The following is a 14701-nucleotide window of genomic DNA, read 5'->3' on the forward strand; positions in this document are numbered from 1 at the left end:
GAGCAAGCGTGGGCTGCACAGGTATGCCAGGTGACAGTCTAGAACTCACTTCTGATGTGTCAAGGGTGGGAAGGTTGCTAAGGCAGAGGTCAAGCCCACTGTGGGGAAAGGGTCTAGGAGTTAGGGGAGACATCTTCATTTTCAAGCCTGCTGGAGATGGTCACCTGGGGAGTGGCAGTGTGGAGGTGAGCGAGGTGGGGAGAAGAGGGAAGGGGACAAAGGGGAGCCAAGAGAGGTGTCCTTGAAGGAGGAGGCTGGAATGGGTCCCTGAGCTAAGTGCTAAAAGTCAGCCATTGCACGTAGCCCTGTGTAGGTGGGGATAATGGGATTGTGGGGATGTGGGGGACAGGGTATCAAAGATTAGGGTGGGTTCAGGAAAGGATGGCGGGGATTGTAAGTGGGGAGCATTTTCCTGGTAAGTGTGTTGTACAGGGGTGTGAAGGAGCAGGGTGTTGAGAAATAATGTGGAATATCCCAGGGTGCATGTCTACGGAGAATAGTCCACTGTTAGGAGAGAGAGTGATATGCTGATGGGGGGGGGAGAGTCTGGTTCCCACACTGCTGTGCTTAGGTGCACAGGGCAGCACCCAGTGCGGAGGCTGTCTGCTGGAATGAGGGAGCATGTGGGTGCCCTTGTGGGCAGGTGGGTGGGTGTGCCAGGAGTAGCCTGAAGGTTCCTGCTGAGTGGGTGGGGGCAGAGCAGGGCTGGAGAGGAGGCCTCAGGATGTAGGAAGTGGTCGGGAGGGGTTGAGGAGGGTGGGCCGTGGGTATGGAGGGCGGTGGTTGGGCAGGTAGACACCTGCTTGAGGGCGGGGAACGCAGGATCTCGGGGAGGTCAGCTGTGCAGGTCACGTCACCTCTTGGGCCATCCCTTCCCTGCCTTGCTGCATGCTGGAGGGGGCTTCTGATAAAACTCACACTGAAGAGGACAGAGCAATTTAATTTGTAAGGCATCAAACTGTTTTAGAGAGCTGAGCGGATTTCTCACTGGTAAGTTGCCATTTGGATTTGCTGATGATAGTGTTCAGCCTGCGTTGCCCTGTAGGAATACTTAATGATTTTGAATCTATGAAATATTTAACCTTTTCCCCAGCACTGTGTGCATATGTGATATGTATATTTAAGTTGCTTATGTCTTAGTGTGACCTTTAACTGTCCACTTGTTTCTTGTTAGGAGAAGTGAACCTAGTAACCAAGCAGGAAGCCTTGCGTCACTCTCCGACGCGCCCCCCCTGAAAAGTGGACTCAGCTCCCTTGCTGGAGCCCCCTCACTGAAAGACTCTGAAAGTGAGTGCCTGGAAGCCCCCGGTCTCCTTACTGAAGACGCGGACTTTGAGGACTGAGGATGTGTTTTCTCTTAAGTACTAAGAAAGCCCATAATTTTAAAACCAGCGACGTTTCTTCTTCACTACTTCTTAGCATGGTCACGTTTGCTTCATCATTTTGTATTCTGTTTCTCTGTGCCATCAGAATACTTTTTGGAAATTGGCTTTTTAGCTGCCTTGTATAGTAAATGTAGTATTTTTAAATCATTTTCCTCTTGTTGAACATTTAGATTGATTTGAGTAGGACTTAAATTAAGTTCTTAATAATTTGTTTTATAGATTTTGTGGTACCACAGTAATTGTCATAGGAATGTTAAAATATTCAGTCTTTAGCTATTTGGGTCTAATGTGTCTTTTTTTTTTTTTTTCTACCTTGGATATTGGCATCATTTTGTGAATGTGATTTTTAAAATTTATTTATTTTTTCATCATGATAAGTGTCCTCTTTAGTCCCCATCACCTGTTGCTTAAATCCTACATACCAGTGAGATCATACAGTATTTGTCTTTCTCTGACTGACCTGTTTCACTTAGCATTATACTCTGTAGCTCTATATTTACGTTGTTGCAGATGGCAAGACTTCATTCTTTGGAATATGAATCTGACGTTTTTACATGTAGCAGGGAGGTGGGTTTTTAGGAAGATACAGGATAGCTACACCACAGTTTATTTCCTGCCTCCCCCAACACACAGGTGGCAACAAGACCAAGGAAAGCACAGCCTTAAATATGTAGATACATAGGTAAACTTTGTTTACCACAGTAAATATAATCGACCGTGTGTTCAGAGCATAAGTGTGCCTCTTTTGAGAACGTTTTCTAAAAAGCAGATCTTTATTAGGAAACTATGATGTGATTTTGCATAACTTTGCAATATTTATTAACCTTTTATTTATTTTTTAAAAAGATTTTATTATTCAAAGAGACAGAGAGAGAGAGAGAGAGAGGCAGAGACACAAACGCAGGCAGAGGGAGAAGCAGGCTCCATGCAGAGAGCCTGACGTGGGGCTCGATCCCGGGTCTCTAGGATCACGCCCTGGGCTGAAGATGGCGTTAAACCGCTGAGCCACCTGGGCTGCCCTTACTAACCTTTTAATATCACATATTATAGCAGTAGGATTTGCCATAGGACAGGTAAAGGAGGTGATGTGTGGCTGCTTTTAGCTATCTAGCAAACTCATTGTGTGCTTGCTAATGCATGCCCATCAGTTTACCTCTTCTTTCTCCTGGCCTTTATCAACAACAGTAGGGGTTGAGGATGTCACAATCACGTCACTCTTAACACTGATCAGGGAATAATGATGTGGAAGGGACATTGAGCACTTGGGACTGAAGAAATAAAACCAGTGAGGTCAGTTTGGTCAGTGAAAAAGCAGTTGAATTAAAGCAACGTTGAGAAGTTCAGAGGAAAGTAAAATTGATGAGAGAAATGAACTCATACTGGTGAGGCTCATTATAGACAGTGATGCTGGTTAGTTGGGCTGGAAAGTATTTTATTTTCTAAAAAAGACTGGTGTTCGTGTGGTGAACGAGGAGATGCAATGCATGACACCAGCAATCATTCGTCAGAGCTTGTACTTCTTTCTTGGTGTTCCATTATGGCATTTTAGTCATAAACTCTATGCTGAAGAAAAATCGTATGATTTAGAGACTGTTGTATTCTAAAAGTCAATTTAGTGTGAATATTTTTCCTTTACAGGTAAAAGAGGAAACGCAGTGTTGAAAGATCTGAAACTGGTCAATGATAAAATTGGATCGCTCGGGTTAGGTAACTAGATTTCTAATTTTAGTGTTGGTTGCTTGAAAGTGATTATTTTTTAGAATAAAATCTTAACTGAAGTGGCTTAGTCTTAGTGTGCACTTCATGATGAGATGTTTGGGTAGTCTTCATGAACCCAGAGTTACTCCATATGCCACCATAGAGCTTGGGTTGTAGTAGGGAGGATCTCCATGAAACAGGTCCCTCCAAATACCTGGCCTGTTAGCGAGTCAACATGCACTGGTAGGAAAACAGGTCATAGGGTGACTTATCCTGGCCTAGGCATTTTGGAAAGGCCTCACCTAAGAAGTGACTTATCTCCCAAGACCTGATGGGTAAAGGCACTGAGGACAATTTGAGCAAAGGCGGTCATTTTTTTTAAAAAAATTTTTTGAAGATTTATTTGAGAAAGAGTGCCTAAGGGGAAGGAGAGAATGTCAGGCAGACTCCCCACTGAGCACAGAGCCTGACCTGACTGGGGCTTGATTTCTCGACCCTGAGATCATGATCTGAGCTGAAACCAAGAGTTGGATGCTCAACTGACAACTGACTGAGCCTCCTGATGTGGCCACCCTCCCCACCCCCACCTTCCCCCGCCCCTCAGCGCATATCTTCCTACAGGGGTTGGATGTTTCAGAAGATAGAAACTATACGCCTCTTCTTTGTTCTCCTGCACTCCTGCCCCTCCCCCCAAGCATGACCTTCTGCTCTCACCTCCCTCCTCCACCCCCCAGATTGATTATTTTGAGCTTGTACTGGCTTCCTCACTGTTTTCCAAACCACCGCACCGTCCCTATATCTGGGCCATTGCACATGCCTCTTCTTGGAACCACTTTCCCAATAATTTGTACGTCTGGTACTTTATTTAGGTTTCCACTCAGGGTTCTCTCCACCCACTCTAACGGCATCTGGTTTGTCCAGCTCTCAGCTGCCTCCTTTAAAAAAAATTTATTTATTTGATACAGAGTGTACACATGTGGAGGACGGGCAGAGGGACTTTATAAATAGTAAACGTACAGTGTGGTTAAGCTTTTGGGTACTTGGAATAAAAAAATTAGCTACATTTCATGACACACATTTTATTTCCCAGGCAGTTTATTTTGTCCTTTGTTTTCATATTATATATGGTTAATAATAATATTTCTGATTCTGGAGACTTCTTTTTAAATGATGCAGTATTATTCATTGATGCAGTGTTTCCTGAAAGAAATTGTGTATATATGATCACAGATAAATTGTGGAGCATGTCGGTATAAACATATTTTTTCTTCACCTTACCAGGCACTGGAGAGGAAGATGACTACATTGATGACTTTAACAGGTGAGAAAAGTAGTTGGGCAGTAGGTACATCGTGAATAGTTTCTGACCCAGAGAGGTGTGGCCATTCCATTCATGCTTATTTTAGGATAGTCGGCGTTCTCACTCATACTGGTTGCAGTTGAAGAGATGAGGATAGTTAGTCCAGAATTATAAATTGGACTTTTGAAGCCTATTTTCGTTTTGCACTAGGATGTGAACAAATGTGTTATGTCCAGGAGGCCTGATAGGCGTGGGTAAAGCAGGGGCCCCAAGGAAGTGTCATGGGGTTGCTCCCAGGTGTTAGGTGCTGTGGGCCATGAGGTCCTGGACATCATGGAGGGGCAGCCACACACAGTTCCTGTTTTCATTCAGATAACGTCTCTTACTATGTTGGTTCAGATAGCCTTTTTACCTATGTAACATAACCCATGGGTTGTTGGAGAGTTTGGAAACACTTATTATGGACTTGATTAGAACTTTTAAACTAGAGTCTGAGAATTTTACACAATTGACAGGGTTTCCCCCCCCCCCCCCAATTGGGAGTTTATGTTTACTTTTTAATAGAATAATTTATTGTTAAACAATTTTTTTGAGAGACAGGCATGATGTGGTAGATGAAATTTTAAAAATCTGTGTTTGCATCTTCTTTGACTTGTGTCATGGTCACCTTTATGGACACCTTTTTCTCATCTCTCGAAGTGACTCACCTGTTTGTGTTGCCCTCGCTAGTTACTTAAGGATCAAGTGAGATAATATGTATGAAATCATATTTAATATTGTTTTATTATATTTTATTTAAATGTTTATATTCAACGTTCTTTTTCCTTTTTCTTTCTCTCAAACTAGTACCAGCCATCGATCAGAGAAAAGTGAGCTGAGTATTGGTGAAGAGATCGAAGAAGATCTTTCTGTGGAAATCGATGACCTCAATACCAGTGATAAAGTGGGTGTGCGCATTGCTTGCCGAGTGCTGTGTGTGTGTGTCTCACCCTTATTTACTGCAGAGCTCTAACCAGTTTACGCAGATTAGGAGACAGTTGAAGGTTGTGACAGGACAGTTCCTGGCCCAAGTCCTGGAGTCAGAAATGGCCTCCTCAGTGGTATAGTCAGCAGAAGCAAGAGGTCCTGTTTGGAGACGTTAGGGTGAAAATTGGCACAGGTCTAAGGGTGCTGTGATGGCGGAGGTGAAGCCGTGTTTCAGCAGGCAGGTCAGGGCTGGTGCAGAAGTCCCACAGGGGATGATGCAGCAGAAGTGCAGGCCGGCTGAACGGTTAGGTGTCCATCCTGGAGATCCACGTTCCACATACTTAGATGTGTGTGCGATGCGGGGTCAGGGAGCACCTCAGGATCTCCTGTGGGCGCCCATACACAGCTGCACCCTGCTCCCGTGAGTGCCTCTGGGCTTGTGGGTTGCTACAGCCTAAAGGGAGCGAACCTTCCAGAATGAGGAGGGCTCTCCAAATGCTTGTGACCATCAAGGAATGAGCAGGCAGGGGAAAGCCTTTGAGAGAGGCGTGTTTTACAATGAGAACAGCACATCTGAGGCAGCAGCATCTGGGCACCTATTTTATGTGCTGTGGTTTCTTAGGCAGGCTTTAATCTTCAATCCTTGGTTGGTTTGTGAGATGGAAATGGGAATGCCTGCCTCACTGGATTGTTGGCAAGGGTGAGTGAGAGCTCTTGACACGTTGAGCAGCTTCCAGTAGCCAGCCTCTTACCTGTGTGCCGCATGCCACCCTCAGGAGGCCATGGCATGCTGCTGTGAAGATACCAGAGGAGCTCCGGAGGGATATGTTAGCAGGTTTTTTGTTGATATAGAGTTTTGCTGTTAGGTCAGCCTTTTGGTAATTCTCACAGATTTCAAAATAGAAGGTGAATATGAAGCAGTTTGTAGATTATAAGATAATACTTAAATTATAGCAAGTATTTTAAAGATTATTTATAACTCTGCTTGCATTCTAATACCCGTTCTTTTTTTTCTTTTGAACAACAAAGCTTGATGACCTGACACAGGACCTGACTGTGTCCCAGCTCAGTGATGTTGCGGATTATCTGGAGGATGTTGCATAGCTGTGAAGGAAGGAAGTATTCTAATCAACAAAGGACAAAGGACTCTGATCAGTTCCATTTTTTTTTTCCCCAGACAATCACTCTTTGCTGGAATGTCTGCTCCCTATTGGTGCCTTGTGTTTCAAAAAGACTGCAGATATTTTTAAAAATTAAGTTTTCATTATACTAAACAAAATGCTTCCTACTTGAGCCCATGTGTGGAAGATATGATATTCTTGATTTGATTTGGCTACACATTTCTCTGTGGAAATTTGATTATCTACAACTCAAATTCATTACAAGGACTGAACCCATGAAAATACGAGTATTAAGAGCTTACTGAAAAGTGTCAATAAAGCTGTAGGTTCACACAATTCTGTGTGTGTGTGTGGCTTTAGCCATCCAGAGTCAAAGCATATTTGATATTAGGTGGTTGTACAGATAGTTGGCAAAGTGACCTGAAGCTTATTACCGAAAGTTAGATTTGATATGTCAGCTTTATTTTGTATTTCCTTCCATCTGGAAGGGTTATTAGACCATTAAGGTTTATATATTAAAATGTGTTCCACTTAGTTTGCTTGTTTTGAAGAAATCTAGAGGTCGTTAACGACTTTTAATCCACGGAGTTGACGCTGACAACGTTCGTGGTCGCTGCCCCTGTTGTAGAAGAAGCCGTTAGCAGCGGGCTGTCCTCGTTATCATTGTAACTTATTGTGTGTAAAGATGCCTGGAAGCGTATTTAATACCAAAATGCATCTGAAACCATCAAGCAGTGCTTTCATTTCAGATCTGTCAGTGGATTGTATTAAAATTCAAATTGGACTGTAACAGTAGTAGTGGCCTAGGACTGTACCCGGTGTGATGAGCTTTGGACGCTGCACGGTCTCCTCGCTGCCCTTTCCTGATGGAGCCAGCGCTGGACTCAATGCTCCTGCTGTGCTGCTACCCGTGGGGCCGCAACCTTCACTGCGCTGGAAGTGAGGCGTGTGTGTGCCCACTCACATAAGGGAAGCTGTGATTGTGTGCTACATTTTGTACTTTTTTATTTGAATTAAATTATGTTTTTTTTTTTTAATTAAAAGTCACCTTTATTAATAAAGAGTGATTTCAGTAAATGAGCAGACTTCGTGGTTTGAGTGCCAGGTTTTCATTTCATCTCTGCCTCAATGTTACAGAAATCATTGCTGGGTCCTCATTACGTGAAGGGAAGCCATAGCAGATGGTTAAGGTTCTCTAACATGACCGTGTGATTGTGTAACATCTAGGTGAACCTGAGCCAGGAGCGCTGAGAGGAAGTAGAACAGAAAGTGGGCCAGGCGAGCCGGGAGCGGCCCTGTGGGTCTGGCCTCGCCTTGTGGCCTGCCACGTTTGTGTGAGTGCACAGCGCCGTGCAATGTGACCCGGTGCTCATTACGAGTACGTATCCCTGGCTGTCGTCTGCATGCAGTCACTTCCGGTAGCCTGTAGCGTGTGCTTCTGTTCTGGGCCCCTGCAATCTGTGTCAGCTGGGACTTATTTTTGTGATACCCGATAACAGCTAGATTTCAGTGAAATGGTTTGAAAGGATAGCAGGAGGCGGCTTTTGAAATTTCTGGGTGACTTAGCAGCGTCAGAGATTTGTCGTTCTCCGGTCACACGGAAAATTTGGCCCTTTAATGAGACCTGGGAGGAGCCACCTCCGTCATCACCGCACATCCCTAGTCGAGTGATGTCAAATAACTTTGAATCTAGTGACGACAATGTCCATTTCCCCACGCGCTCCTCGATGAGTTAGGTTTCAAATGACTAATATTTTTTGTTCAGAAATACATTTTGACATACTAATCATGAATCACATTTTTATGGTGAAACCTGACTTTCATGGCATTTTTCAAGTGTGAGGTGTCGTTTTACTGGTGATGACTCAACATGAATAAAAACCTTTTCTTCTGTTCCTCCGCCTGTTGTGACCTGTGGCCGCTGTGGGCCTGGGTCTGGCAGCGGCCACGGGCTCCCTGGCTGGGACCCAGCATGGGCCACGTGCTTCTGAGGCCGCACCTGCCCTTGGAATGTGCGTGTGTCCCTCTGTGTCCGCGGGCCCTTCCCCCCCCAGGGGTGCGTTCTGTTCTCAGAGACCTCCAGCCTCAGAGGCTGCCTGTTTCCTTGCCACCTGGACTCTGTCTCCTTCTCCCCGCTGGAATAGCCTGTTTATGGGCCCTACGCCCCATCACTCCCTAGGTGTGCCCTTGCCCCGAGCGCGCCCAACAGGGATGGTGGGCGTGTGAACAGCACCTATAAGCGTGGGTGGGGGCATCTAGTAAAGGTGCCCATCTGGGCAGCTTCCTCCTGAGGCCCACGTTCCACACTTTAGGGGATCAGCCGTCCTGATCCCGAGCTTGCAGAGGCCCCAGGCTTCAGGTCCGACAAGTGGGTCCACGGTTCAGTTAAGGCCGTCAATGAGACCAAAGCTAATGGGAATGTTCTCCAGAGGAAGCAGGCAGGTGTCCCGCTCAGCGGGAGGCTGAGCTGAGGCAGGCTCAGCGTGGATGCTGGCACAGGGGAGAGCTGCAGAGTGGGACTCACGCAGGGCAGCAAGGAGAGGCAGCTTCGGGAGCACGTGGCACCCTGAGTCACATGCACGTCCTGCTTCGGGTCGGGCTGGCCCGGCTCTGGCCTGCTGGCCGCCCTGCCCTCCTGACACGGACATTGTAGCCAGCCTCCGCCAGGAAGGGGCGTGGCGGGGAGACAAGTGCAGAGGCAGCTGGGCAGCTACGTGTGCGACTCGTCTGTGCAGCTTCCGGAGCAAAGGAGCCCTGCCTGGAAGGACAGTGAACTCCATGTGACTAAAGGCCGAGGTGCTGTTGAGTGGCTTATGTTGGAGGAAACAGCTCGGAGAACAGAATAATTAACCTAACTATCCAGCTTGACCTTCGAGATCACTTTTTTACCTAAAAGAGACTTTTTTTTTTTTTTTCTAAAAAAGACTCTTTGAAAAACCGATTCTTGGGGAGTAAAGTGTTGGGCTGGGTTAAACAGGGAGCCCATATCAGCGCCGGCGCCTCTGGGACGGAGCCCCCGGGCTGTGCCCAAGACCTGGCGGTGGGTGCCGCCAGTGGCAGTGGGGACAGGAGCCCTGGCGCAGAGCTGGGCACGTCCTGGTGCCATCGGGTGAGCCTTAGTGTAAGGAAAGACTTCCAAGATTCCCTGACAGGGCTGAGCATGAGCTTGCTGGCCCTGGATGCTGGATGTGATAGAGCCAGGACTACAAAGTTAGGGGGAGAGTGATTTCTGAACATAGAATTTCTATCCTATGACAGAGGAACCTTCCTGCTGACCAGGAATGGATCCAGAGCAAGGGACGGCAGGCCTGGAGTGTCACATGTCCTCGGGCTTGTGCTGTGTGCCTGTGGGTCGTGGCTGCTGCTAGCAAGCCTCGCCCTCTCCGTGTGGCAGTGCCCTGGCCATGGCCCTGCCTGTGTGGAACAGGGGTTCTCCCCACGCCGGAGCCGCCTCCCTGGCGACAGAAGGGCTGAGTCCAGGGCGGTTCATGGGCTGAGCCACGGACCAGATTGGGAGGAAGAAGCGAGCAGAGCAACACGGGCTTGTACGATGGTCCCTTATTTTGAGTTGTTTTTAGCATTTTATGCAATGTTTGGATTTGACAAAATTATTTGTCCCATTAATGTTCAATTTTCAAGCACTTAGAGTTGCAACAAAGGCTGGTTTGGGCTGGCTTTAGAAGTTGCCAGGTATTAGTTATACATTTTAAACATACTTATTTTCTTTTGAATCCTTGAGGTTTGTAAAACTGAGGGGTAGCTCTCCTGAAACTAAGATTTCTGGTAACTAAGACCCCTTCCCGTTTAGAGTACTCGGCATTTCTCTCGCTGCTCTCTCGGTCCTGTGGTACGTGGTTTCCGATCTTCTCTGTCTTATATTTTAAATTCTGATACAGAGAGTGATGCTCCGTGCCAGCTGCTGAGTCTTGAGCGAGGCCCTGGATGCCACGCGTGTCTTCAGACCCTCACGCACTCTTGCCTCTGCCTTGGATGCACCACTTTGCCCACGTCTCCTCCTCACGCACACCTGGGCAGCACCTGGACAGTCTCTCAGGCCCTGGTCAGAGAAAGCACGTGTCCTCTGTTCCCTCGGTGCGCTTGTCACCCGTTTCCTTTACTCCCTGATCATTGTGGACACATAGCACCGATACTCTAGCAGATGTTTTCCAGAGGTTTGGGGTGCACCTGCACCACAGGACACCTGGCCCTTGCCTGCAGCATGGGGGCCTGGGGAACATCTCTGCCACTTTGCACTGAGGGCTGGGGTGGGCCTGCTGCCTGCCCTGCTGGTTAGAAGCCCTGCAAGACAAGGAGGAGCTGGGACCCTCCGAGGAGTAGTGGAGCGTCACCACTACCGGCACTAGCACCATGATGTGACCTTTGAACTGGGCACCTTGAAACATTGGTGGCTGGGGGGAGGGTATCTGCCCAGGACTGCCAGATGCACAGTTCAAGCAGAGGGTTTTTGGAAAAGGAAGGGTGTCGCCCAGCAGGGCAGCATCACACAGAGTGGGCACAGAGTTGGGGGTGCAGCCGCAGGGAGCGGGCCTTGGGCTTGCCCTCTGAAGCCACCTTGGTGGGAGCCCTGGATGGTGACCTACTGGGTGGTTACTAGGAGTATTCTCCACCTGCTGTGCTGGGTGGGGGGGGGGCTGCTGCGTAAAGGAAGTCATGCTCGTAGAGCGGTTAGCCTTGTCGTGGGCTGACACTCATTGTAACACCTGCACTCAGCCTGGGGTCCCAGACCCTGGTTGTACGTGGAAGAGGAGGGAGGGAGACGAGAGAGTGCCTTGGGTGCTCGCTCAGCCTCTGAGGAATCGCTGTCCTGCTTCCTTCTCCAGATCCGCCTCCAGAGTGGAGGGCTGGGAAACCCACTGGGGAACCCCTTCTTCCTGTCCTGGCGGTAGCCTGAGAACTGGGACTGCGCTGGCCCTGGAGGGGACGCTGGTGTATCATCGACATGGAATTGCGCAGAGCCCGCAGAGACCCCGGTTAGTGCCCTGACATGCGGGGCAGTTCTGTTTTCATGATTATGAAGTAGCGACTCAGTGCTGCGCCGGGGGTGGGCTCCTGCTTCCGCTCCAGGGCCCTCGTGCTGCTGGGCAGCTCTGTGTTGAAATGTCACAAATTATCCTGACATTCATTATAACCGCGTGCTGTTCAGATGGTACCAGAAGTAATCATTCATGAATTAAATTTTGAATGCGAATAATGAATTTGCTCTTGTAGTATTTGATGATCCAGTTAATGAGAGGGGTGCATCATGTAAATAGATAAAAATATTTAAACATATAGCTGATTTGACACACTTTTATTATTGGTAAAAATAATAAAAAAAATAGAATATGCCATTACATTGAGGACGTTGATGACAAACTGGGGAATGAAGATCATTAAAGGAACATTTATATTATTAAAATGTGACTAGTCACTGAGAAAATGTGAAATGCTGTAAATCCTACACTCACAGTGGAGAAGAATATTCCCAAACGTGACAGTTCTAAAACTTAGATGACATTTTCAAAAATTATATATCAGTAACTGAAAAACCATTTTAACTAATTATTCTAGAGTAAAATTATTTAACTCCATAGATACTTTAAAAAGTTCTGATACGAAGAGATGGTATCAAAAACTGTACCATTAAACCAACGTTAGGAAAACATGTTGTGAAGATGCGCCAGGCTCTGTGATCCTTCCCAGTGGCCGCATGATGGGGGTCAAACTGGCGACCAGGTACCCATCCTGGGGTCTGTGTTGTTGGTGAGGAGCCCAAACAATATGAAGCTGGGGGTGTGTATACATATGGTTCCTCTTTCCTCTCTCCAGGAGGGGAGAGTCCTCAGAAGTCCTCATGGCTCCTGGGTCTCAAACCCTTCTGGAAGGTAAGCCCAGACCTCAGGAGAGGCGAGTCCATTTATCCAGTAACTTGTAAGGCCTGTCCTTTGTCCCAGGTCCCAGTAAAATTCTTTCAGAAAACTCTAACCATGCAAACATATAAAAATACTTTCTCTACAGCCTCCTGCCTCCTGCCTGCTTGCTGGGCATGACTTACCAAAGAACAAGCGGGCAAGCAGTGAGCGGAATAGCAGAGACAAAGGTCAGGGCCGGGGAGCGGCAGGGCTGCACGTTACAGGCCAGGATGGGCTGTCCCACAGCTCCACCACCTTGCAGTCATTAACGACTTTCTTGACATATAATTCAAACTCTGGACAATTTACCCATGTCAAGTGTACAATTCAATAGTTTTCAGTAGATTCACAGACTTGTGTCACCACCACCACAATTTTTTTTTGAAAGAGAACCTTTTATTCCTTTTATATACAGAAAATTCAACAGCGTCCACTCAGCCCAGTTGGGTGGCCAGTTTTTTAGCCTTTGCTTTTTCCATGGTGGCGATGCGAGCCACCCACTTCGGACCTGGGACGTGGCCTCCCCAGTGGTGGCAGATCTCCTTATATCTGTCATTGTCATTGGTCCTGAGGGCTTCCACCAGCTTAGCCAGGCCTCCCTTGTCTTCCGAGTTCACCTGTGTGAAGGCAACCGTGGGGAGGTCCTCCTGTGGACCAGACACCCCAGCCTGGCTTCCCCTTGAGAGTGCAGTGGGGAACCCCATCGTACGACACAGGACAGCCCGCTCAGTGGGATCCACATCCTGTGCGATCACTACCAGCCGAGCCTTCTTGTTTTCCACCAAGGTGGTGACAGTGGACAGCTCAAAGGACAAGGAGCCTCTTAGTGGTGACATCCCCTTTGCCCGCAGCTTTCTTCTCAGCCCCAGCCAATGACCTCTGCATCTTCTCTTTCTTTGCCTCTGGTCTGCATCTGTGGTCCGGTGGAACCAGGTGAGTCACTGTGTGGTGGTCCAAGGCCTGGGCAAACTGGTTAATCGTGGGAGGCACTTTCGGACGTTTAAAGAGAATAGCCCTTTGCCACAGCAGCCGGATGTACTGTGGCCATTTGACAAGGCAGGTGAGGTCCCTTTGGGCTGGATGTCCTGTCTGATGCCAACATTTTTCTCACACAGGGGATTGACCACCTTCTTGGCCTCCTGCTTCTTCACAACAGCAGGGGCTGAGGCCACCTTCTTCCCCTTTGCCTTCTTCCTTTCTGCATCCTGGCTTGCTGGAGGAGAGAGACCACAATCAATTTTGAAAGATTACCATCACCCAAAAAGACACCCTGTCCCCATTAGCAATCCCTCCTCACCCCCTCCCCAGACAACCGCTCCTTGTCTCTCTAGAACTGTGGGTCCTGGACATTTCTTATAGATGGAGTTATATAATACGTTATAATCTATCGCCTCTTGTGACTGGCCTCTTTCACTGAGCACCAGGTTTTCACGGTTCCCCCGTGTTGTAGCAGGTGTCAGTACCTTGTTTCTTTTTAATGCCAAATAATATTCTGATTAGATATACTGTATTTGAGGTATCAGTAAGCTGGTGAAGATTGGGTGTTTCCACTTTTTGCTGTTATGAATGATGCGGCTGAGAGCATTCCTGTGCAAGTTTTTGTGTGAATATAGGTTTTTTTCTTTTCTTGGGTGCATAAGTGGGAGTGGGATTTCTGGGTCCTGTGATGACCATGTTTAGTTAGTACTTTGAGGAATTGCTAAACTGCATTCCACAGCAGGTGCATCATTTTGCATCTGCACCAGCTATGGACGAGGCTTCCAGTTTCTGCACAGCCTCACCAGTGCTTGTTATTAGCTCTTTTTTTGAATACAGCCATTCTGGTGGGTGTGAAGTGGTACCACATTGTGGTTTTGATTTGCATTTGGAGTATATTTTATGTGCACTTGAGAAAAATGTGTGTTTTGCTGTTGTTAGGTGGAGTGTCCTACAGATGGTTATTAGGTCTAATTGTTTAATAGTGTTGCCCAAGTTTTCTATTTCCTTATGGATCTCATTCTTAGTTGTTTTATCCTTTATTGGGGATGGAGGTATTGAAATCTCCAACTATTGTCGAATTAACTCTTTCTTCCTTTAATTCTGTCATTTTTTTTGCTGCTTCATTTTTGAACTCTGTTTTTAGGTGCAGATTCTCCTTATCATATCTTCCTGATTGGAGACCTTTTTAACATCAAATGTCCCTTTTGTCCTTAGCAATTTTGTTTTATTTATTTTTAAAGATTTTATTTATTTATTCATGAGAGACACAGAGAGAGAGGCAGGAGACACAGGCAGAGGGAGAAGCAGGCTCCCTGCAAGGAGTCTGATGTGGGACTCAAT

At 47.1% G+C, this 14701-nt stretch overlaps 1 protein-coding gene across 4 annotated transcripts in view; it reads left to right on the top strand.

Moving 5' to 3' along the window:
- The window catches only part of CEP43 (centrosomal protein 43), a 28941-nt gene extending 22135 nt beyond the window's left edge, over positions 1 to 6806 (top strand). For all 4 annotated transcript variants that reach the window (XM_041745390.1, XM_041745392.1, XM_041745391.1 and 1 more), the window contains 5 exons: positions 1175 to 1287; positions 3024 to 3092; positions 4365 to 4404; positions 5230 to 5326; positions 6379 to 6806. In XM_041745390.1, the coding sequence (XP_041601324.1) occupies positions 1175 to 1287; positions 3024 to 3092; positions 4365 to 4404; positions 5230 to 5326; positions 6379 to 6453 (394 nt within the window). In that variant the 3' untranslated portion in view covers positions 6454 to 6806. The remainder of the gene's footprint in view (positions 1 to 1174; positions 1288 to 3023; positions 3093 to 4364; positions 4405 to 5229; positions 5327 to 6378) is intronic.
- Positions 6807 to 14701: the final 7895 nt, after the last annotated feature.

The sequence above is a fragment of the Vulpes lagopus genome, chromosome 2, assembly GCF_018345385.1.
Source record: "Vulpes lagopus strain Blue_001 chromosome 2, ASM1834538v1, whole genome shotgun sequence".
Classification (NCBI taxonomy): Eukaryota; Metazoa; Chordata; class Mammalia; order Carnivora; family Canidae; genus Vulpes; species Vulpes lagopus.